At 31.2% G+C, this 27540-nt stretch overlaps 1 protein-coding gene across 1 annotated transcript in view; it reads right to left on the bottom strand.

The window, feature by feature from the left end:
• The window catches only part of LOC148284984 (uncharacterized), a 132081-nt gene that overhangs the window by 89220 nt on the left and 15321 nt on the right, over positions 1-27540 (bottom strand). Inside the window, exon 2 of the mRNA XM_088231697.1 lies at positions 13237-13436. Within this exon, the coding sequence (XP_088087823.1) occupies positions 13237-13269 (33 nt within the window). The 5' untranslated portion in view covers positions 13270-13436. The remainder of the gene's footprint in view (positions 1-13236; positions 13437-27540) is intronic.

Here is a 27540-nt window from a genome sequence, read left to right as displayed (position 1 = left end):
TAATAGCGTGTATGAAGTAATGCCTTTCAACGATTTTTGATACGTAAACTATTTAAAAAGAATATAAAATGAAAAGTAAGAGAATGTGCTGGATTTTGTAACGTGACAAAGCAGGTGATTAAACACAAGCCCGTTCTCTCTGTACTTATAAAGTCTATACAATTATTGTACAGCTTACCTGTACCTGTGTTAGTAGGTGGAATGGAGTAAGTATTATATTTGTATGGAGGTATGGAGCATGTCACGCTTCCGTTGGCTTACATTTCATTTCGTATTAATAGTTATATAATTGTGTCAATTATTACATTAGCTTTAATCGTTATATCAGACTATGGCTGTGCATATAATATGTAGGTTTTGGTAAAAAAAAAATTGAGAAGGGTCCATTGAGTTTGACCAACATTTTTTAAACTATCACTTTTTTATCTATCATGAAATATTCATAAAGCAGTTAGTAATTGTAAAGTTTTAAAACAGGTGTCGTTGCGTAATTATGACATTGAAATGGCAATATTTTTTTTTTTGATAGGTCGATTTCACACTGGTGGTAAAATCCACACATTTATTTTGACTGTGTTGTTTTTTAGTATGTTTATTTAATTTGATTTGTACTCTCAGGTAAATATCCTGCAAAAAACGGGCCTTCGGCCTTATGGTGTACTTATATGTGCGTTTACCTGCCACTAAATAAATAAATATTAAAAAAATATATATTAAGATATTATAACACGGTTTTTTCTTTATGAGCCACTTTATTTATTAAATTTGAATATCCAATTAGTATCGGAAAAACCTTCTTCAGAGTTAATAACTTTAGGGAAGAAGATATAGTGTTTTGCCAAAACGAAATTTAATATTTAAAAAAAAAAGTTTAAAGGCTTTATTATAAGACATCCAAATTTAATATAAGGAAGCTGGAAGCCACAAGTCTGGCCAAAGCAACAATATTTATTCCATATAATGTCAATAAATTTTTCCACAATTTAACAAAGTCTTATATAGACATCAATTTCAGCCTGAGTTGGTATTTTGAACGGAATTGCGTGCGAAGAAATCGCTCTGTTAGCGTATATTAAGTACGTAAATACGCGTTAAACATGCGTTTTCTGAGCGCGCTTTTGCGTTCAGAATACCACCCCTGTGTGAAATATGGAATGTAGACGAAACTGGCATAACTGCTGTTCAAACACCACAACAAGTTTTAGCTCGAAGGCAAATGAAGCAGATTGGAGCCCTCACATCAGCAGAACGAGGTTGTTTTGTCACAATGGCATTTGCAGTTTCAGCGACTGGAAAATCGTTCCCGTCTAATTTCATATTTCCTCGCGTTCACTTCAGATAACGTTTCTCAAATAATGGTCCAGCAGGTTGTCATGGTGGTGCCAATTCCCAGGCTGGACAAACAGAGACAGGCTTTTTGATTACATCCAGCATTTTTTTCGTAACACAAAACCTACTAAAGAGCGACCGTTGTTTGTTAAATCGATAACCATGACTCTCACCTATCTATTAAAACTCTCGATTACTGTAACGATAATGGTGTAGCGGTTCTTTCATTTGCCCCGCGTAGTTTTCACTAACTATAACCTTTGGACCGCAGTGTATACGGTCCATTTAAGCGTTACGCGAATAACCCAAGCGATGTTGGATGAGGTCAAATCCTGGAAAAACTATGACGATATTTGATATTCCCCATATCGTGAAAATTGCTTTGCCACTTGCTGCGACGCCGCAAAATGTTATGTCAGTGTTTTAAGTATCTGGTATATACCCATTTAGTATTTAGAGTTTAATATTTTACGACGATTTGAGCTAATAAAATATCCATAACCACAAGCTATAATAAAAAACGTACATTTGAAAAGTCTGGAAAACAGGGCGAAAACCTAAAAATCGCGAGGATTGCAGTTTCAATGAGAATGGAAATAATGTACCGCAAGTGTTTAAACTATGTGATATTCATAACTGACTACTGACCTCTTCAACATCTCTAGAATACTAATGAGAAAAACTGAATTCTTTTGAAGACATCTACCTATATAGATACATTTATTATTATGTACACACGTACATAAATGTACAAAGTTCCGCTATTGTTTCCTTCTAGAAGAATACATTTGTTGTATTACAGAATATTACCTCACGCACGGAGGTTCCGGGTTCGATTCTTGGTGGAATCCATCACTGTAATTGGACCTTTTAGTTTGCTGCTGTTGCGTCTTGTACCAGCATTACAAAAGGAAAAAGATTTGTTAAGGTCTGTCAATAATTTTTCGAATGAAAAAAATAATTTAAACTCAATTTTATCCGTATCGATAAATATTACCTCTATGGTGTCGATTGCTTATATTTTACAGACAAACGAAACGAAAACTTTATACCCTGAAAATAGTTTTATTCTGGGATTGATTTGATTTGATTATATCAAAAAGCATTCGCAAATCTCTTACCTTTCTTACTTCGTATTGTAATCTAGGGCAAAATAATTTATACCATCAATTGTTTTCATTATCAAGGATCAATGCCTTGTGACGATCAGATTTGGTTAGCATATTTTAAACTATCATAGGCCACAGAATAAATCGAGATATAATATAATTACGATTCTAGAATACGAAGGTTTTCACATACTTGTAGCTATTTTTAGAAAAGCGTAGCTGTAAATAAAAAAAAAACAAATCCTTATTTAGTTTCTAGTGAATGTTTAGCAGGAAGCTCTTCCGCAACATTATTAATTTGCATAAAATACGTTCGTCTAATTTAAAATATGCTGTTGATAAAATCCGGAACGAAATATTATTGGATTTCTTATTACATTTGCGCAGTTTAAACGAAAAGTTACGCCAATTCAACAAAACTACACTAATGCAATGTATTAAGTTATGGTAATAATCTAATTTTTAATTGAGCATTTTAAAGATACGTAAACATTTCAATGAAGGAAGTTAGAATTGAAAAAATAATAACCGAGTAAAAATTTTGACCAAAAATAGCAACAAGGCAAACTAGCTAACGCGTTTTAAAACGAAATCGTAGATTTGGTTGTTCCGACCAATATCTATTTGCCGGAAATTCTTTCTTTTAATTGCAGTATTTTGTAAAAGTGAAAAAAATATATTATAAAAGCTATTATAATTTTTAACCTGTTGCAATAATATTGGTAAAATTTTGAAACCTGTTTTTGTCAATGGGATATTTTAAGAATAAAATGTTATAACATATTTATTTTGATGTATTTACTAAGACAAATAGTATGAATTATGGCGCATAAGAGTTGTCCGCTGACAAAAATTCGGGAGGGACCTTGTGGTTACCATAATATGGGTACTCCACCAGGAAACAGACATATCGCTGCTTAAATTTAAATGGGCCATTAATCGAAATGTGTTTTTTTTAGTAGAGCCCATCAAAGTTTTTAAGACAAGTTATTGTTTATTTTTTATTTTTATAATCTTTCTTTTTTTATATTTATGTTTTTTATATCATTAGGTGCGTTTTTTAAAGCAGTATCTGTCTAACTATGGACTTTTTATCGCCTATAAAACTCTTTTTTTGTTTGCCACCAAAACGATAAATGCCAAAAGGGATGTTGTGCGATTTGTGTAATTTATAATGCAAAACCCATGGGAGTATGTTATTTACAGGAAAATATAACCGATTTAAATCTCATTTTTGCAATAAAACGAAATTTCAGGGTTCCCGATTTGTGGCAGTTTCGAATTGAACAATTAAAAAAAATATATATTACTTAAGCATGGAGACATATTTTTTTGTAAAAAAGAAGTTAGTAGAATAATTAGATTCAGTTTTAATTGAAGTGCTTGCTTAAAATTTCATTCTACTAAGTTCGGTACAAAGTCCTCGGAGAATATCCCTCAAATGCTATATAATGAACTACCGACCAAAATGAATGAAAATAAAATGCGTAATTACAAGGCGTGGCTCTCAAGGACTTTTACCTTGATCTTTCCTTGGAAAATCTGAGTGAAAAATGTTTCTGAAAGCTTCTTCTTTTTGGTTTAGATCCGGCGACCAGTACGGGGGATTATAAAACTGTCCATACCATCGACATAATGTCACCAGAATCTTCTCGTTTTGCTATAGCGTACCGTCTAACTTCTCAGCTCTGACCCTTAGTACTTTTATCTCTAACGTTCTGAGCCGTTATTTAGTTCTTTTTTGTTCTTACCGTATCTACCCGCGTTTCTATTGCATACACCGTGATTGGTCTGCCACACGTTTTGTACATCCAAATCTTGCTTCCTATCTGCATGTGTTTTTCGTGCAATACGACATTTTTGAGGCATCCATATGATTCCAGGGCTTTGCTCGTTTGTTCCTTCCCTCACTTTGGAGTTAAGGACGCTGTGGTTCGAGATTTTAAAACAAAAAAAGAGAATATTTTAACTTTGTGTTTTACTTACTAATACGTTCTCATCATCTGAAGTTCTTACTGCCACTATTTTTATTTTATTTTTGATTAAAACATAACATTAACACATTACAACAGAGATGAAGAACTGTCATGACATTCAATTAATTTATTTTAAATAATACATACATTACAAACTAAAATTCAATGCATTGGCATGTCATTGGCTGGTTATGGTGGCCACTTTAAACACTGCGTAACATTCACCATTCTGCCTATATTGAAACGTCTAAATTCCTTTGATTCTTCCATCTGTTGACGTTTGTGAAGTTAAAGAGCCGAAACATTTATTGTTGCGGGTGAGATTATTATGATTGAATCATTTCACTTACATACTAGGCAACGCTTGCAAATAATGTTTAATTTTTATACTTCTTCTTGGACCAGGTGGATTGATCAACAATGTTTTGAGTTTTTCTAAATTTTTGTCGACAAAGACTGGATTCAACCCCCTGGAAGCTGTTAATATTAACAAATTACAACAGAGATAAATAAATAACACTGTGTAACGTGAATATTACATAGTGAGTAAAGTGGCCACTTAAACCAGCTAATGACAGGTCATAAGCCCTGTGGATTCCTAGACTTCTATATTCCCTTCTAAAAAAAGTTCTTCATCTCTGTTTAAATGTGTTTATATTAACAGCTCCCTAGGGGGTTGGACTAACTCTTTATAAATATATGTACAAATATATATATATAGAGTTATTTCAAATTTTTGAAATAAAAGTATAAACATAATGGGTCTCAATTACATTATGAGAATAATTTTTATTGTAACATAATAATATAATTTATGCTAAGTATTTGCTTTAGTGTATCAGTGTTATTATTGTACCTACATGTTGGTGAGGGTGAGTATATATATATACATATATTGTGTGAGGGTGTTTGTATATTGTATATGTGTATGTATGTGAGAGTATTGCATGTATGTGACACGATGGTTGCATCGTCTGAGTAGCGTGTGATGTAAGCGACCTTATCTCCCTTAGATCAAGATTTACTACCTCCTCCATTCTTGAAAGCGTTTTCATATATTTATTTTTCTAATGTAAGAAAAGTTTTTTGGCTAAAATACTGTTGTGATATATTTTTAGTTACAAAAATGTTAAACTTTCTTTGTTTCTTTGTTATTCAGAATACGTGTATTAAAAAAAAGGATATTATTAATGTCCTGAATTTAGTTGTAGTGACTCCTGGAAATGTAATTCTAATGTTGTGTACTTCGTAAACTACTTTGCATTAAATGATTTAAAAAAAAAAAATACAATTAAAATACGGAAATTGCGTACCGAACTTGTCGAGAATTCTTTGAATTAAATACGTTAAGTCAGGGCAGTCGTGGTTTAAAGACAAACATATCTCCTCCAAGGTCTGCTGATGCCCTAACTACGAGTATAAACGAATCGATGCACGTAGTTGTAGGTACTACGCGTAAATCCGATATATTATGCACACCCGCCAATATCTGCGCTATTGTTGTACTTGTAACTCTTATGCTATTACGACTAAGAAACTTTGTTATAACATTCGCGGCAGAACTGGTTTTGCAATAAGAAATGTGCAAACAATTTGCAATCGAAAGCTTGACAACAGCCTTGTATTAAAAATAAGACAAAAAACAGCAAATTCCTCCGGCGTTCGTGAATCTCGAGGCCGTCGCGTCGGCGTAGTACTAACCGAGAGTGCCATTCTATACTAACTTTAATGCCACTCAGTGCTAATGGAATGCGAACGGTTATAATTGTTTCCATTAAATGAAAAGGTAGTTATTAATTCCGCAATATTGATTTTTGATGTTATAATTATTATGCGGACGCTAATTATTTTAAAATGCCCGTTGAAGTATTATTAAAATACATACAATTAATTTTTAAAATGTTTTTTAAAGTCGCTCGTCGCTAAAATGCACATGAAATAAAATATGGTAAGAAAAACAGTACTTGTAGACGAGAAAAAATTGTATTTTATCAGTTAGATTTTTTGTGATTATTTTAACAATTTACGCATGATTTGCATTTTTTTCTAGCAGAGTTTAAGAAAGGACTTTATATAGCGAATTATTTTGATATATAAATTAGTATGCAAATAAATATTTCATATAAATACACGAACTGTTCAGAATCTAATTATTTGATATAAATATTTAATAGAATTATTTGAATTTCACAAAAACATTAAGAAATATTGATTATTCTTTTTTAAAATACTATAAAAAAATTTGACATACGCAAAGTAATCAAGTAAAACATGTCTCCATCGTGATTAATATTATACCTTATATTTTAACTTTACATTTATCTCTATGTTTGAAAAAACAATACCAAAAATAACATAAAATGTGTCGTTTCAATTTAATGTTTTTTTTTCTAAAATGTCGACCGTGTTCAAGTCAAACGCCGACAAATTCAAAAATCCACAATTCTGAAAACCGCAATTTATTTTTTTTACATGTGTTTTAGTAAAATTATATACGTCTTTTACATATTCTGGAAAAATAATAAAAATAATCAATAGAGGTTTGCAGTTTCAACCCTTTCAGCAGAATGTATATAAGACCTTCGTTATTAGTTTAACACACATTTAATAGTAAAATTATTTTTTACAGAATTGTGGTTTAATAATGCCTTTGACCTAAACATTGTCGATATATAAAGGTATACATACAAAATATACGTACTTGGATATAAAGTACCTTTATTTTTCTCCGAGAGACAACACTACATATTATTCATAAATGCATCATATTATATGTAATTGCGTAATAATATTATATAACTACGCAAGTCAGTTGATCGGAAGTCAGGTTTTATGCAAATATTGCACTCTAATGTTGTCATTGTTTAAAAAAAAAAATGCTCAAAACTAAGCAATCTTACCCAACCTAGTAATTACCACTTACTAGTACAATATGATGAGTAAAATAATTATGCAATATATTTTCGTTTTATGTTATAAATTAAAATGAATTTTTAACTACAAATGCTCGAAAAAAAACCTAATTACACTTAATTATACTAACCACAAAACGATAATTTTGAGTCAAAGAAAAAAGTTGAATTGTGCCACGAATTGTATTTCAACGAATATTTCGTTATTATGGAATTGAAATGGAATTTTACAAAGAATTGTCAATTTCGAAAAATTATTATTTTAGGTAATTTAAACAGCTTTTTTATAAAATTAATTCCGATAAATTATAAAATAAATAAGATAAGTAAATATTATTATAAAATTAAAAAGGAAGAAAATACCGACTTGTTCCAGGTTCTTATAATTTGATTGGATCGTGTAAAGGCGATAAAAGTTCTTTTTGCAAAATTTAATCGCACTCCTTTAAAATAACTATATTTATTTAGACACATTAAAATGGAAATAGATTTAAGGTTATTGTACTAACATTTTAGTAATACGCGATACCAAAGATAGTTTATTTGCAAACGCTCGCTCGGAAGAGTTGATATTGCAACCTATTTGTTGAAATAAAAGTACTTATATCTATAAAATACTCTTGCTAAGTGCCATTTTTTATTTTAGTAATGTAAAATTAATATTTTAGCCCAACGCCAAAGGTAGAATATTTGCAAACTTCGGATTCAAAGATCTTTTTCCTCTAAAACTTGATTTCTAATTTTAAATATGACACATTACAATAAATAAAATAAAAAATAACATAAAATCATTTACATACCGAAATGTAAATATTTCACTTTAAAAATTGGTAAATTGTATTAAGTGGGTGATGAAAGTTTAATTGGCTGTATAAAAAGAATTTGTAATAACTTAAGAAATGTTTATATAGGTTACTGCAATCATTTGGAAAATTAATAAAGAACGTGCGTTGTATTATATAGATATACCATTATTTAAAAAAATTACTAAAATTATTTATGCTTTAAACATGTTTTTCTAATACACTACTACCAGAACCATCACATTATTTGCTAGAATAGATAGGTAAAAAGGATAGAACGCCACATTTCCTCCAAAAAAATGCAGACATGCAAATTTTACAACAAAACGTGTTACTAAAAAGTAAGGTTCAGAATTCTGGACGAATGTTTTCGATTCGATGACTACTCTCGGGCAAAAATCTCGAATAAGGAATTCTTGTGGAGATTTTCACGTACCATCTTTAAGGACCCAGGTTTGATTCCTGGGCTGCTATTCCAAGCGCTCCCGCGGACGTAGAAAAAGCTGTATAGCGCGTATTTACGTACAAAATAGGGCTATAAAATTGTTTTTTACGGCCGCGAGAGCGTTCGGAATAGCACCTCTGGCAGAGTGAAGGTGATATATTGATTTTAAACATTGTTTGAACGGCAATACTTCATTGTTCCTGGACTGGCATCTGAAGCGTTAGATTGACCGCCGTAATTTCATGTTATTGGCGACCCTAGTAGTTTAATGGCTAAGAAACTTGACCCACGCACGGAAAGTTCCGGGTTCAATTCGCGGTGAGGGCACAAAAATTAAATGTGATATTTCTTAAACCTAGATGTTTGGTTTTGTAATTTTACCACAGTAATTGGGCCTCCTATTGTGGTGCAAAATTAAATTTAAATAACAGTTTTTTTTTTTGCACCACAACAGGCCAGGAGGCCTAATTACAGTGGTGAATTACATCACAGAGCACCCAGGCTTGAGAAAAATCACATTTTTAATTTTTGTGTTCTCACCGGAAATCGAACCCGGAGCCTTCCGTGCGTGAGTCAAGCGTCTTGACCACTACACCACGGAGGCCGCCGGTGTAGTGGTCAAGACGCTTGACTCAACAGATGATCAACATACACTAAATTTGGGTTACCAATGCAGTGCCCTTTGTACCACTGGATAGGAAAAGGGGAATGATAATTATAATAAATAAAAATACATAAAACATTACGCGGCAATTGTATAATGCACGAGTTATTGATCATGCATTATTGGCCGATATTTTGACGAATTTAAATGATGAATTATGTCAATTAAATACTTGCATTTGGCGCCTCGTTCGTGGCTAGAAGAATTAACCTACAAAGTACTTATCCGCCTACTACGGCAATGATAGAAAGTTCGGTTCGATATCTGTCACGTTTCTATTGGCTCTACTTTTCCCCATTGAAATGTAGGTAAACGAGTGCTAAAACAAGACTTACCTGTTGGAATTTCTTTTATAAACAGTTCAATGACTTTTATATTTTCAACGATTCAGCTTATTTTGTAAACAATGACGAAATGATGACTTCTGTTCTTCTACTACTCATTTTACAACGTATTAGACTTTACTCATAAACTAATGAAACTGATCATCTTACCTTCATGTGACAAAAATGATCAAGTTACTCTGCGATTGGTGTATCAATAGAGTGCCCTATGCACCATTAGGTGCGGAAAGAGAATAATAAATGAAATGAAGATCTGAAAATACTGTTTTGATAAGGTCTCAAAGCAAGAAAATAGCACCGTATTTCGGATTAAATTCAAATAAAAAGAAAAATATTCCTTCAGCAATAAACATAAGTTAATCACAGACTTATACCCGTATGCAGAGACAAACCTTAAGGTAAGGACAGTACATTCTTTTGTCTTCACCTTCGGGTTATTCTCTGCATTTAAAATTAGAATGTACTTTCCTCACCTTAAGTTTTATCTCTGCATACGGGTATTAACCACTGACATGTAATCTAATAAAAATAATAAGTTTATATTTTTATTGACAGTATTGCTAAATTATGAATAATGTTTAGTGTAAATGTTAACATCAAACGAAAGTAGATATTATGTTAACAAAGCATAAAAGGTAACGTCTCACAGAAGTGCACAGTGGTCCCGCACTCGAAGCAGGGTGGTCAGTGGTCATTGCTATTGCATTCAAAAAGTATTTGATCGACAAATATTACTGAATTTCAGAAAAGAATGACTAGTTTCTACTGCAATATGACATTAGAATGGAGAAGAGTAAAAAATATTTTTTTTCATCAATAATATTATTGGTTCATAAATAAAATATTCTTATGAACATTATGTAGTAAATGTGACCCTAGAAACCACGGAGAAAATAGTTAAAAGTAAGTGGAAAATTAGGCTGTACTTAGGAGGCAAACCATTCTAAAATAACAAGACTCTTGAAATTATATAAAAATAATTAAACATATCTTCAATTTGGAATTGAATCACAAAAGAACCCTAACAACTTCATATCTGCGACTAATAACCGCATTGATAACAGCAATGAGCACTTCCTTCGATGAATTCAATTTCGATGCCGAAATACAAATGAATCCTTAAGGGATCCGAGATTGTTTTTGTAGTTTGGTTATTAGTCGCTACTTTTGTGCAGTGACACATCTCATAATTCGAACATCAATATAACAGGGCTATGACCCACGGGGGGACCACAGTGTAATGGAGAAAACCTGGGTTATAATAGGTAATGCTGAAGTACGAACCAATTTAATGACAAGTTTGTTGCCGACTCATAATGTAACAAGAATATTAAATAATTGTACCGTCAATTATTAATGTTAACGTTCGCAAATTCTTCCTAGAATGTTGACCTTCTTAATGTCACTAACTAATGGCACATCGATACCGGATCTCCGTTACATCACAACTATAAAGATAAAACAACAATGTGAACATTAGCCATATACAAGTATGTATTATGTTTGCAAAGGAAATTTCATCGTATTGAAATGTCGAAACCGGTCCAAGAGCGGATAAATGACCTTTGGGTTTTCAGGCATTTTAAACCATTTAAAAGGTGAACAACGAAGTATTTCAAGATAATCTATTTGTGATGTTTTGATATTTTATGTATTTTATTTATAGCGCGTTTCTGAAGAAACAAGACCTAAAACACGTTTTTATTATGCACACACTTCTTTTGAAGATATTTAAAAATGCAAAAGAGAATTCACTAAAGACTAGATTTAAACAAATCTTTTATTTTAATTGATTTAATATTCAGTCAACAAAAATGTTTAATGAAAATATACTACCAATAAGACACCATTATTTTATCTTAAACTTCTCTCTCCGTCTCTAGATGTTTTGAAATTTGAATAAAAAAAGTTACGTAAAGTACCACAGGATGTAATTCATATTACTAATCAATTTCTATCTAACCGGTTTTGTTAAACTAAATACTAGTACATAAGTCTTTGTCACTTGACAAGCACGTAACCAAAATAATATGCAACGCTACGAGAGGAGACCGCCACGCTATCAAACGATACGAGCCGAGGCGTAAGCAGTGCTACGCTGACCAGTGTCGCAGTGACGTCAGGAGCTAATGTATTATTTACATCTGTGTATAAGAACAAAGAAAGAAAAAATGGAAAATTAGTAATTTTATTATGTAATACAATTAAAGAAAAAAACTGAGTAACCATACTTACTCTAAAAATTACATAAAGTAATTGACGTATTTTTAAATGATTTTATTTTAGACCCTGTAATTATTTATCTAAAATAACATAATTTTATACTAAGATGACAAGGGATGATTTTTATTTTTATATAAAATTCGTACAACTTTCATAATGTTTTCATAACAAAATATTCAAGTTGATATTGTAATGAAATCGTATTCATTTTTTGAAATGGCGCTAAAAGTTTGAGAATAGGACGAAAAAAAGAAACACGCATATAAATCAACAAATAAATCACATTTGTTCGAATCGGTTCTTTTACCATAGACGTACCCTGTAATTAATTTTACTTTAGTTATATGCGGCATCCAGTTATGTCAAAGTATTTATTATGCAATTATTATCGTCGCTATAAGTCGTGACCACAATGTGACACATAAAACTCAGCTATTCTTGTGTGATTTCTTTCCTTTTTGTAATCGAAACACGCGCTGAGAATTTACTAAGTTTTGACTGTTACGCTTACGTCCGCAAATTATATTGTCATTCAAATTTATGAAACCATCTGTCGAATGTCGCGTCGATACTTTAAATCAAAATAGTGAGTAGAAGTTTTCTAAACAATTAACACAAATAATATGCATTATTTTATTTGGTAATTATTAATCTTATTTACTAATTATTTTGATCTCTAGTAGAATAGTAGAATTAAAAAGCCTTGTAGTTGTTAAATCGCTTTCATTTTTCTAACTTAATTCTTATTTTTAAACAAATTGCACTCCCAATGCAAAGCTATCTAGACCTCGAATAATAAAAAGAATTGCAGGGCGGTTACAACTAAGGTGGAGGAGTGACCTAGACCGGCATGTCGGTGTGACTAACTGTGGTTAAGGAGTGGACGGAAATATGCTGAGAAAGAAGAAGTTGAAATGTATAAAAGTGTTCAAAAAACTATATTTAACTCTTTACCTGGTAAATGAATAATCACCAATAAAAGATAAAAGTTTTCAATAAAATTCAGAAAGCATAGTTTTGATTTTTTTAAAATTATACTTAACAATAATTTTAGATTCTTATATTTTGAGTTGTATTAGTTTTGTTCAAGGAAACAACACGGAAACAACGTTTCAGTGCATTTTAAATTAAAACTTTTCAATTACCTCGGAATGGCATTTTTTAAGTTGTCTTACGGAGTGCGAAATATATAAAATATATTCATTTTATGTTAAAAAAAGAGCGATGAAAAGATTTACACAAAACTTAGATTAGTTTTTACAAAATACGAAAAGTCGAAAATTCTCGTTTGAAACGCTCACTCTGACAGGTTGACGTTTCAATAATTCGCTTTCCCGCAACTAACATACTCGTACGATTTAAACGAAATAAACTTACGGTTATATTTTACAATGAAATATTTTCATAAGTAGGTACAGAAAAATGGCTTACCGTTAGACGTCCTTCTAAATAAGGCACTTCCATATGTCGGTTTGTTCAGTTTTCGATAGTAAACAGCACTCTTCGGGGATTTTAGAGACGTTCTCTATGGGATTATTTATAGTTGCCTCTTTTCATTTGCCGACAGCATTTTCCCTTCATCACTGGATTATAACGAGTCATTATGAAAATCTGTGGAGATACCACCAACCCTGTAAACAAGATAAGTAAAAAAAATAGATCAAAAGCTACACACCTTTAAGTTTTTAAAAATGTCACATTTAAATGAAGCTCATCCGAAATATTTTTTGAAAGGAAATAAATGATCGGTAAAAATGGATTTATTGGGAATTATCAATGCCCAGATTCATTTTGATATTTCTGAACCAAATTCTCATCTCTTTAAAGAAAATTAGTAACTGAGCGTATTATGATAAAGTTGTCATTATTGATGAAACCTCTGAAAGGGTTGAGATGGTCAAATTTCCCACATGTTAAACATTCTGAGAAATAAAGACATTACATCTATGCATGGATTTTTATATCTGGAAATAGGGAACATAAAAAAATAGCAATCCACAAAAAGCACCAAAAGAGAAATTTGGATTATTAGAAGCTGTGTTCGTCACTAAGGTTGTTTGGAGCGACATAAGAATAGGAAAAAATACAGTTTTTGTATACATTTTTCATTTTTAAAGTAATAAGGGTCTATGAAATACTGTCCAGAAAAAAAAATTGTTTGTTATTTGTAAGAAGCATAAAAAATATTTTTAAATTTGTAAATTTAATATCCCGCAAAAATGGTCACAAGCCACGCCCTTAATACGTCACGATTTGTGTTCATTTTCAACATTTTTCCAAACCATTCTATTTTTTATAGAACATCGACACGAATCTTGACGTCACAATTATCAACGCAAAACATGTCGCATTTTTCTAGTGACATATTTTTTTATATTTTCTTTTTTATAGATATACATGAATCCATTTCTTCACAATATTCATGTTGATTTTGAAAATGCAATTAACTATTCTAAATCCATTTCATATATTTGTATATGTAGTAAGTGATATTTCACCATTGGTCACAGTAAGTATTTTACGCCCGCATTGCTCTTATTCTCGTTTATGAATGTTTAATAAAGCTTAGAAATAAAGTCTTTGTCAAGGTATCTTAAAACTGATTTTGGAGCGCGGTTTCACTACTAGAATTTAGTAATAAAATAAGGGGGGGAACAACCGTTTATCATCAAGCAAAAACGATTAAATGGGTTTCAAATATTTTGGATGCCTCGTGAGAGCCTCTATGTTTGTCATTTTTCAATACTCTGGGCCTTTAAGTACGGTAGATATCAATTAGAAATAATATTTTATCCCGAATCAGAAAAGAATCCAGAAAATATTCAGGATCTGACAGAAAAAAACAAACCAGGGAGTAATCGTAAAATTAAATGTAGATTTAAATGACTCGAATTGATCATTATTGTTATTTGTATTTCTCTACAAAATGAGACCAGTTTATTAAGTGGATATATTACGTAATTTGCTTAGCATATTCAAGATAATATTTTTTAGTATAACTAGTTATACCAGTAAAAGGATCAAGACTAGTGTTATTAAATAGCAGAGATATAAAAAGTGTGAAAAATCAAATCATGCAACTATGATATTATTTGCATGAAAATAAAAAATAGATAACTTGAATCATATTATACGAGGGTTGTGTAAAAAATATTTTTTTCAGGGTTAAGGCATTTTTTATTTGAACTGAAAAATACATCATTGGGAAGCTTAATTTCTTAACTATTTTTTTAACATAATCACCAGATTTTTCAACGCATTTTTGTTGACGACTAATCCACTTTTGGAATCCAGCTTCAAAAAAGTCCGCCGCCAGTACGTGGAGGAATTTTGGGACCGTCCCGCTTATTGAGTTTATGACTCGAGGGACCACAATAAATTCGTAAAATTATTGCGAGACTTTGAAGAGCTATCCAAAATCGCCGGAGAGGAAGACTGACGAAAGGCGTTAGACTGCACCACGACAATGCGCGCCCGCACGTCTCTCGCCAAACCAAGGACTTCATCGAAAATTTTGTCTGGGATCTCGTTGAACAGGCTGCCTACAGCCTTAATCTTGCACCGAGTGACTTCCACATGTTTCCAGAATTAAAGCAGCACTTGAGTGGACAACGTTTCGAGACTAATAAAAGAGTGCAGGAAGCGGTCACCAATTCCTCCACGGACTGGCGGCGGACTTCTTTAAAGCTGGATTCCAAAAGAGAATCTGTTGATTATGTTGAAAAAGAGTTAAAAAATTAAGCTTTCCAAAGATGTATTTTTAAACTCAAATAAAAAATGCCTTAAACCTGAGAAAAAAATAAAAACCGTATTTTTTACACAACCCTAGTTTTAATAAACTATTTCACATTACGGCGCTGATATACGAGTATGTACATACTAAGCTTACTGGTTTTAGATTGATCAAACCACCATCTTCATAAATAATACGAAATTGTGTGAATTCAATTCTAAATGTTATCCGAAAATGCAATTTTTTATTTAGACTTGAATTAAGTGGTGGAAAAATAACAGTTAACACGTACCTATAAAAATTAATTTACTAACGGAATTGGTCCATTAAAAATAATAACAAACAAATATCCTTATAAATACAGGCACAATTGAAATAAAATACAAATACAAAAATTTAAAGCTAAGATAAAAAAAATAAAAAAATTACTACCTCAATACAAGAAAGTAAAAAAAAAAGTGAAATACAGCACAATTCGACGGCATAATATTATTCACTTGAAAGGTGTGCGTTATGTTAATTCATAGCAATTAGTTCAAATATTTTTTTAAAATACTCACACGCCTATATACAAACGCCTTCTCGATCAAAATTAAAGGCATTACATTTATTATATTTAATGATTTTTTCCTTTCTATGCAACCATGTTTAACAAACCTAAAATTGTTGATTAAAATCAGAAAATTGATTTATATATCAAAACCCATAATATTTATAGGCGTTATGTACTGTTCACTTTAATTAAGTTACCAAGTTTATTCATACCTCAAAATACAGGTTGTCAAAAAATGTACATTAATATCACTGGTCAACGATAAAAATGTTTCACACTAAAAAACAGAATATTCTTACGTATTTCCACCTGCTGAAATCGAAAATCGCACAAATGACCAATTAGATTTCATTTTTTATTTTTTAAATGAAAATGAATATTTTGGTTCTTATGATTAATCCAAATATTAAATTTTGAGGGCTATTTTCAACGGGTTGTAAATAACTCACTATAAGAAAATAGGAATAAAGTTGAGGTAGAGTAGGATTTGAACCACGGACCTTTATGTCGTGAGTCTGAAACACTAGCTACGGGACTACAACCCAATTCTTTGGAGGTACATGTAATCATTTAGATTTTTAGGTTGAGGAAGGTTTTTCATAGACTTCTCCAAGCTTAGTTTGAAAGCTGTATTACTTCACAACGGCAACCACCTTCTTCCTATTCCTGTTGGTCATGCAGTTCACATGTAGGAGACTTATGCAAATATTTTTACTCGACTCATTCAAATGCGCTGAACACAAGTGGAAAATCTGTAGGGATCTAAAAGTCATCGCTGTACTGTTAGGAATGCTAATATGGTATAGTTCATTGATGGTGGCCTCCGTGATATAATAACTAAGGCGCTTGACGCATGTGCGGTTGGCTCCGGGTTCGATTCCGGGTGAAAAGACAAAAATTAAAAATGTGATTTTTCTCAAGGCCGTATAGTCTGGGCTGTAATTTACCTCTGTTATTGAGCGTTCTTACTTTGTGGTGTAAACAAATATCCATAAACAAAATAATAGTCCACTCCGTAGCGAAATGGTCAGCGCGTTTTCATACCATGCAAGTGTGCGAAAAGGTGATGATGATGATGATAAAAATAACAAAGAACAGACACTGCTAATTAAATAAAGAAAGCTTGTTGTTGTTTCATCACAGAAAAGATGGGTCGACGACATTGCCTCTATTGCCGGTAAAACGTGGATGATGAAAGCGGGTGATAGGAAGGAATGGAGACGTTTGGAAGAGACCTTTATCCAGCAGTGGAGAGAATAAGGCTGCAGAAGAAAAGAAGTTGTTTCATCTGGTTTTAATTTATAAACTCTTTGTCAAAAAGAAAAGGTTTGAGATTAAAACTCGGAAATCTCAAAAACAGTTTTTATTGCAGCGCACTTGTCAATTAAATTGTTTTGACATTTGAAACACTGACTTGAGATTTTCCATTTAAAATAAATACATTACACCGAGAGAGTAAGTACACTAACATAATATGGAAGGTATCTATGAGAACAAGTAAGATAGTTACTTGTGAAAGTGGCTTACAAAAATGTTTTAAAGAATATCATATTAAATATGTATTTTTCACCAAAGAATATGTAAGTGTAAATGCCCACACGAGTTAACCCTTTCAGATCTAAATAAATTCTTATGGATATAAAAATATTTTGTAGTAAACATGTCATCAAGGAATTATTAGAAATTACTTGAAATCAACACACTGTAAATCTAATAATCAACAGATAAAATTCATAAAACGTGTTTTATTAATCAAACGATATACAAACGTTTGTTTAATACAACTGCTGTGATTTTATTTAAACATAATTAAAACTTGCATGAAACATGATTTAAAAGGCAGGAATTTGCATCAAAACAAACAAACCAGCCAGAAGCCAGCTGTCAAACAAAAAAAAAACACTTTTCTATGTAATGCCGACTACTAACATTAAAAGATAAAATAGAGACGCACTAAGAGATACCAGTATTTAAAAAAACTCACCGCTTTTTAATTTAAGAATATATTTTGCTGAAATTCCGCCCAAAAGCAATATAGCGTTATTTCAGCGAGAGCGTGTGGTCAGCTGGACAGTTCTCTGAAAGCCATGAACAGCTTCAATATGTTTAAGGTCAATGTAACCAAGTTGCACAAGACTATAAAATCGTTGCACAAGACTACAAAAAAGTTTATCATTTACTCCAAGTTATGGGGTAAATCGTATATAACAAATATTTTCATCTTTCTTTTTGATGCTTAGTATAATTTTCTTAACAAACATAAAATCCACGATTTGTTAGCACAGAGTTTTTGTCAAGCTGAGCGTTAAATTAGGAACTGCAAATGTTTATATATGTGTATATTGTAAATTTATTATTATTTTACATTGCTTTCTATGGATGAATATTTTTTTTACATAATATAAATTGTACATCGGCGGGTTTATTGCCAAATGGCAATTTCTTACAACCAATTGATAAAATATAGGTGTGGTTGATTTAATTGAAGATTTCGTATTGCTTTAAAAACATATTGTTTGAAAATACGTGTTATTATTGTATTATTCCTTTTTTGTTATCCTTGCCTAGACGAACACAAATCATTTTATTTTAATTTTAAATCATTCCTACCTTCATTTAGTAAAATTTTTATTTTAGAGAATAAGATTTTCTCAACTCAATATTTTTTTTATTATTGACTGATGTTATTTTTTTTTCGTTAAATGATTTGGTTAACTCATTCAATAAAATAACATAACTATGTCATATTATGTGTTACATTGTAATTTGTTAACTGCAGTGATTTTTTTTTAACACAATTTCCGGAAAAGGTTCATTAAACCGTTGATGAATAAATAAATAAATATTGTTTTTCATCATTTTCTTTATTTCTCTTAAATACATAATGACGAGAAATGTTGAATTTCGTGCAAATATTGAACATATACCTACCCGGCAGGGGCGAATCGTGTATAGAAGCGATTATGCGCAGCTTATCATTATATTTGACTATCCATAATAATGTTTTACGGTGACTTTATTTACACAAAAACAAACAAATAATTAATATTTCTTATAAATCATTGCCACCATTTGTATGTTTCTCTAAATATAAATAAAAATATTAATAAAGCGAGCCAAGGAACTAGCCGATTACTTTAGCTTATTTCTTCATACAAATACGTGTACTGTATTTTGATCATATTAAACCCAGTAGCGAGATTTTTCTCCTCGAGTTAAGTTGCAGATTACACAAGTTCTTTGAAGATTTTCGATTAGCAAAACAGTATTTCAAACATTATTTGTTAAGGGCTATTTTTCTTTGAGATGGTACTTTTGACGTATGACTCGCAACATCTGTGGCGCTCGACGCGGCTGTTTTTAGCATTATTCATTTCTGGAACAAATCGGCCAGTTGACATTTCATTGAGAATACCTTATACTGACTTGTGACATTGTGATATTTTTAATAAACTTTGATAAAAGTAATGTGTTAAATTAATGGATAATATAGCTACACAATATAATATATTACGAAGTTACGTAGTTTAAGTTGATTTCATAGATGAGAGTAGTTGTGTCACAAAGAACCACAGAAAAAATAGCAAACTTTAGTACATGTCACATAGATTATATTATGTACTTACTACTAAGGTACAAATAAATGATATTTTTTTATAGTTTACCTGTAAATAAAATCACCGTTCGCTACTGCTACCCAGGCTGAATAGGTAAACGAAATGTTTTTGAAAACCACGCAAATTGTTCTCAGGGAATGTGGAATGCAAAGCGCAGTAGTTACTTATTTTATGTGCATATTTAACGAGTATTCTCAATTTATTTTTGTACTGCCCATTGTTTTCTCCTAAATACATTTACAAACATTTATAACATTATTACAAACATTATAAGTGTACAATAATAAAACCTAATCTTAAATTGCGTTTTATTTTACACATAAAAACAATTCGACACACATTATGTATTTAATATTACGTACCAAAAAATCATACGTTTTAAGTACCCAATATCACAGTCAAATTTAATTTAAACACTTAAAAAAACAGCATTTCTTAAAATAACATATTTAAATCTGTTACAACAGAGAGGAAAAATACTTTTGAGAAGGGATATGGAAGTCTAGGTATTCACAGAGCTTATGACCTGTTATTGGCTGGTTTCAGTGGCCACTTTCCACACCGTGTAACATTCACTTTTCTGCCTATGTTTGAACATCCACATTGGCTGGTTTATGGGGCGACTTTACACACTGTATAACATTCACCATTTTGCTTATGTTTGACCATCAACAGTCTGCAAGCATGTGGACATACTCAAAACATTACGTATTGAATTATAAACGTAGTTTTTATTATTTATATAATTTAATACCTTAAATACATTTCGTAGATTTTTTTATAAGTATGTTGTGTTTTCAAGGTTTGCGTTTTTTATGTAAGTTTAATAAATGTTCTCAATGAGACAATATATCAAAAGTTATTTTAATTGCAACATATTATATTGAATAAATTATTAACAAATGACAAACCTATAGTGTGCATGATTTCCAAATGAATAGTTAGGAAAAACAAAGTTAATATTTTTCCTGGTTAGTCACAACTTTTATTTGGCAGATAATGTATACAGGGTGTTATTTAAACCCTGTCACATTCGAAACCACGATGATCAGTATGAGCAAGAAGATATATTGGCACATTAAAATACATTTTCAGAATGAATAAATTTAAAAAAAATAAAATATTTAAAAAGCAAATGGTTGCTAACTACTGCATGAAAGAAACAAGGAGGAAGAGGGGGAAGTCTGATACATCGTTAACCACGTGGCCGCGCCCCACTCGCTTCTCCCCTGCAGAAGTAAGAAACCATTTGCTCATTTCAATATTTTATTTTTACAAATTTTATTAGTTCTAAATATTTTTTTTAAATATGCCAATCTGTCTTCTTGCCCATACTGATCATCGTGGTTTTGGATGTGACAGGGTTTAAAAAACACCCTGTATGTATTTTTTTTTTTTTTTAAATCAGCACAATCATTTCAAGTGTTGCAGGTCATTCATGTAAATAAAATTTCCGTACAAAAGCAGATTGTGAATAATTGTGTTTCTTACTCGTGATGTCTATACTAAAATGATTAACCGATTAAAATTATGTATCCAATGGGATTTTTTTTTGCAACAGTGAAATGCAGTAGATAAAATAATTAAAATGGTAAATACTTGAATGTTTTAACATATAGGACACAGTTATACGAGTACATAAAACTCGGAAAAACAAATAGTTCTGACATTAACTGCCGACAGACTTTCAGCAATGGATGTCTACGACGTAACGACGTCTAGGACTCGTAAAGGTAAGCGTGGTTCAAGCTCTTGGGAGGCATTGTCCAGGCAGTCCACAGTGTGCGCCTTAGCTAACTGTATCGCCACCGCTTGACACCAGTTGTCACCGGAAGCGACCGTTGTCCCATATAAACGCTTTTATTTTTACCGCGCGTATGAAAATATTTAAAAAAAAAAACTTTATAACTTTATAAAATAACTCTCTGTGGTCTTAATTTTCGATATGCGCAAAATCATTTTGGCGTTTGAGCATTGCATCAGAACAATTATTAAATCGATTGGTTACACGTTTACTCAAACATGAAGGAAATGACCTTCCGAAAGTCAGACTAACACATCATCTTGAATAAATCACAAAAAATATCGACGTGTAGAATTGTGAAATGTAATGATGTATTAAGAAATCTGATGCATCTTTACGAAGACGTTTATCCTAGTTCGAGGTGAGATTATTCCTTTAGAGATTCAAAACAGACTTTTCGATTTATTTCGTACTTATTTATTATATTTTCATTTAATTTATTTACGCCTGCAGGACATTTTCCCCATAAGGGGGAATTATAGAGGGTTAGTTATAAGAGTAAGCAAAAAAATAACCCTCTGCGGCCTCCGTGGTGTAGTGGTCAAGACGACTCACGTACGGAAGGTTCCAGGTTTGATTCCCGGTAAGAACACAAAAATTAAATGTGATTTTTCTCAAGCCTGGGAGTTTTGTGCTGCAACATACCGCTCTTGTGATGCAGGAAAAAAATAACTTCCATGAAACATTTTTTCTTTCTCCCGAAAACTTTTTTTATGCTTTGTCTTTTTATCATATATGCTTAAGTTGTGGGTTTAAACGCTTATGATTTTTTCTAAACTTGCCAGTTTTATAATTTTTTTGGTTTATTTTTTTCATTAACACAATTGTTTTGTATTTTGCTTTTAAGACTTTATCTTATTAAAGGCATAATCCATTGAAATTATAAATAGGTTAAATAGCAATATAATGTAAACACCGAAATCGCAAAACGGAAAAACAAGTCCTATTAGATTGTATTGAAAAACAAATAAAATTAATTACAATAAGACATTTAAAAAATAAAAAATGGCCAAAGGAAATATTTGAATTTTACTTCATTGTAATTTAAGGGGAAACTAATTTGTAAATAAACTCATAATGACTAGGATTATTGCTGATAGCAAACCTGAGGATTCTTGGTATGGAGGAGTAAAAATCGTCATATATTGTGGATTCGGATGTGACAGGGCTTAAGGAACACCATGTTTTAGGCAATTTATACCGTTTATGTGAAAATAAATAAATAAACGCATTTATTTTATTCAACACGGGTTTTATAGCGAGTCGGAGCAAGTTCACATGCACGAGTTGTTCCTGGTTACACGGTAAGCTTTAAGTGCTCATTTGTTTATAATTTTATCACAATGGTATTAATGCTTTTAAAATAAATAAATTTAAAAAATGGACTTAAACGATTCTAACATACTCCAAATAGTTGAAATACCAGTATGAGTTTTATAATGAAACATAACTCGACCTTGACAAATACATTATGAACAACGATGGTGCGTAGAAAAATATTTTTTTATTAAATATTATACCCGCGTGAATTGTTATGCTACTGATCTTTGGGTGTAATCAAAGAACGTCATATTATTATAAATACATCATAAATATTGAAGATTGTTTGACTTCAATTCCTCTATAATGTCAAGGTTCCCGCCAATAGTCAACTTTCATAGTCCAGCGCCGGCGGTCACGTGACCATCGCTAATGGGCACTCGGCGCTAAGCTCATCTAATGCGCTCAGTTCAGCCATAATCGGTTTACACACCTCGTCTACCCTCGTCTCGGTGCGGTGGATCTGTCCAGTCACAAGCCTCGACAGCCGGAACCCGAAACCCGACACTCGGCCGTACTCCACGACAAAAGACTATTAGATCGAGATGGGAAAGCTTTCCGAGGACATAGAAAGATGAAAAACTTGTGAGTGGGCGCAATCCGGTAATACCGAGCAGTGTTTGTTTATTTATTTTCAGTTCACGATCAGTAAAATATAACACAATATATATACAATTCATAAAATATACAATAATAACACTAAACATCTTTCACGAATTATATGTGAGCACCCATCATCATCAATCGGTTTTATTTATTTATTTAACTTTTTGTACATAATGTTATTTGTACATTGGCGGGCTTATTGCCAAATGGCAATTTCTTCCAACCAACCAATAAAATAAGAGTTTTATTTTTTTAATTAAAATTACAGAACATATTCAGTTGAAAAAAAAATATTAAAAAGCTTAAGATATATAAAAATAGAAATAAACGTATTTGTTTATAAATTAATTTAAATCAAAACTATTACTCAATGGGAAAAAGGAAAAAGAGGAAAAAGGAAAGGAGGAGAGATTAAATAAGCGAAAGGAGATGTTGTAGTAACATCTTTGATGGTGGATGGGAGATGATTCCACAGTCGAGCCGCATGGACACTAAATGAGTTGGAGAAGAAAGAGGAATTGTGGAAGGGTATTAAGAGAGTGGCTTGAGAATTAGAACAAAGAGGTAAACCATGAACTGATAAGCGTTGAAGATTTTCACGCAGGTATATAGGAGCGTTAGGACTATGAAGTACATTGAACAGAAGTGAGAGGGAGTGATAGCTACCTTTTCACACCTAATCGTGCATCGGACACTGTATAGGTACACCAATCGCAGCGTATCTTGATATTTTTTTGTTACATAAAGGTAAGGTTATTAGTCTTACGCTTCAGGTACCAGTCTAGGTACTATGATATATTCTAGTGTAAAAACAAACTTTTAAATAAGATTTCATATCAACCATGTCAGGAATTGAGCCCAAAACCTCTTGCATGGTAGGCAAATGCGCTAATTATTACACCACGAGGCCGACACATTAATCATCACAAAATAAAAATTAAAAATGTGGAATAGAACAAAATTTAATTTATAAAGCTCGTATATTTAAGTAATCAACGATGTTTGGAGTTTATCCAAATTTTTGTTGGCAAGGACTGATGACATCAACAAATAAAAGAATTGAAGGAATATAGATGTTCAAATATGAGCAGAATGGTGAATGTTACACAGTGTGTAAAGTGGCCTCTTAAACCAGTCAATGACAGGTCATAAGCTCTGTAGATGACTAGACTTCTATATTAACTTTTTTAGAATGTTCTTCATTTCTGTTGTAATATGTTAATGTATAATTAATTCAATTTATTGAAATTTAGATTAACTTAAAAAAAACTATTCAAAATAGATGTAATTTATATAATAATTTAATAAAATTAAACTAAAATATAAATGATTTGTAAAATGTCTTGTAGTAGCAAATAGTTTTTTTAGGTATATTTATAATTTTTAGTAACAATTGTTTTTAAAAAATTTAGAAGATGAAGTAACAATGAATTATTTTGAATTAATAAGGGTATTGAACAGTTCAAAACCAATGTGTAAAACATAATATATTATAGGTATGATTAAATTTTTTTAGTAAAGGAATTTTTATAATTCAACGGTCCCTACGTATACTATTGAATCAACATTTTTGCTGGGTTTTGGGTAGAATTGCCAAACATGTATTTATCGTATTTTAATAGACACATGTTAGGCAATTCTACAGTATCTGATAGCTTCTTAAAAAAAACATGAAACTTTTGTTTTTGCGCTTCTGTAACATTCAGAGTAACTTTTTTGGTTCAAAATGATGAGTCAAGATTAAAATTAATTATCTTGTACAGGCAAATCGATTCGGTAATTTTCCTCTTCTCCTCCAACCTTTCAATATTGAAATATATTAATCGTTCTTCGTAACTTCTCAGGTTTCCACCCATTCCACACTAAGATGAAAGCAATTGAAGGTACTTTTTTTGCCCTGACTCAATAGTATTTTTGTGAGCTTACTTAGATTACAATTCCAAATTCTAAGGTGCTTCGAACTAACGAATTTTATAAACAGATAAGGATTGCTAGATTTTCGAATGATTTAGTTATTCTACGTACAAAGCCAATCATTTTTAAAGACTTCATCCTGATATGGTCAAAATGAGACAAAAAGGTGAAACGTGAGTCAAGAATAACTCCAAGATGGCGAATTATATTAACTGAACAAAGACTGGTATTATCAAAATAATATTTAACATTCCCAGGATTCCTATTTCTTGTAAATGTAAATTTAACACATTTTTTTGCCAAGCCGAACGGCTAGATGCTGCTATGAAGCAGAATCTAGCCGTTTGGTTTAAAAGTAACAGCTATTAATAATTAATTATACTTACAAACTTTACTTATATCTTTTTCGTATTTTAAATAAGTTTTTAAGACGAAAAGTGCTAACCTCAAAAAGATAAAAAAATTAAATAAATTGTAGTTTAAAGCAAAAATTGCTCAGTGGAATAAAATTTTTGCCGCTTTGTCCCTTTTCACGCGTAGATAGATATGTGTACCGGGATATTTGAATCTTCGGTACATATCGATGTGTACTCACCTTAAAACTGGAAGATAAAGGGTCTGTAGTGTATTCCCTGTGTCTCGGGAGAATTTATCTTTAACTTTACCGTCATGATAAAGATATGGGATTTAACGTCCAATTATGATCGCGGCCCAAACGTCCGAATTTCGAGCCCTACTCGATTGCTACTTTAAGCTTTGAATAATTTATGACTTGTTGAAAGTCGCACTTAAATTTAAATGTTTGGGTAAATCATTAGGGCACAAATATTTATTTTCAAAAACTCTAAATCAGAGATAAACTAAAACAATAAAATAAATTTCGAAGTACAGTTTATTAAATGACAGGTGATATGCAAGATAATTATGGTTTTTGGCTGTCTTTGAATGGGGTTTACAGTCTTAGTTATATCTGATAAACAATGCATTGCAAGCAATGAAAACCAATAAAATAAATATACTAAAACGTGTGTGGAAATATTTCAATAAAAGTTTTGCTTAAATTTTTGCATGAATTCGCGTGCAAGATATGTTTATCTTAATACCATCTCCAGAAGGTTGAATTCAAATTATTTCTTATTTTTTTCGAGAAAAAATGGAATGTGAGTCAAGTATTGTTTATATTAATTATTTACTTAAAAACTTAAATAGCATTGAATAGATTTCATAAAATGTCTTGATTTTAATATTTTCCTTACGAATTAAAAAAAACACAATTGATACGCACCCAATATCAAAGTGAATTTTAAAGACAGTTTTATTTCAAATGTTTTTTCAAATTACATTAAATTGTAATGATTGCGGTTTAATCAACTTTGGAAAAACTAAAATAAACTTTAATATTAGAGTAAAAGAACACTTTAGGTGCTTAAATAATATTTTTTTATCTGAATTCGCAAACCATCCGATAGAAAATAATCATAACTTCAATAAAGATACTGGATTAAAAGTACTTTACGTTGAAAATAAAATATTAAAATTAGACAACTTAGAAATCTTAGAAATTAAAAAAGCGATTCATAATAATTAAAAAAAAATAATAACCTTCGTAAATACTGATATCAAATTACCGTAAGGAAAAAAAGATTTAATTTATTGGGTCCACGTGTGGTATTAAGTTAACGCGATAAAAATAAAAGAGGATTTAATTCATTAGCTACGTAAACTTTGACGAAGAAGATGCTTTGAAACCGGTAGGTGGAAAAAAAAATGGTGGTTAATAAAAAAGTTTTTTATTTATTTTATTATAATGAATAACCACAAAGAGCTTCAAATATAAAAAAAAATAAAAAATATAAAATTTCATTTAATTAAATGGCTGAATTTGTTGGCGTCAATAATCATAAGTTTAATATACTTTTATTGAATCATGGTATTTAAGAGCTTGTAATAGATTTGCAGGTTTTGAAATCGCCAATTAAAATAAAAACGCTCTGAAATACCAAATCAAATATGCTATTAGTACGAACTTTAATGAAAGTGTTTGATGGTTTGCATTTTTAATGATTCATGGTAACCTTGAATACTTTTACACTTTTATTTAGTCCCGGGAATAAAAAATTGAACTCTCACCTTCATAGTCCGAAATTTAAGATCACGTTTCTTGAGGTTATCTAGTTTTATGCCATTT

The sequence above is a fragment of the Micrasema longulum genome, unplaced genomic scaffold (assembly GCF_059751315.1).
Source record: "Micrasema longulum isolate JH-2025_06_02 unplaced genomic scaffold, ASM5975131v1 h1tg000071l, whole genome shotgun sequence".
Lineage (NCBI taxonomy): Eukaryota > Metazoa > Arthropoda > Insecta > Trichoptera > Brachycentridae > Micrasema > Micrasema longulum.
Note: the sequence above shows the minus strand (reverse complement) of the source record. Positions and strands in the feature narration are given on the sequence as shown.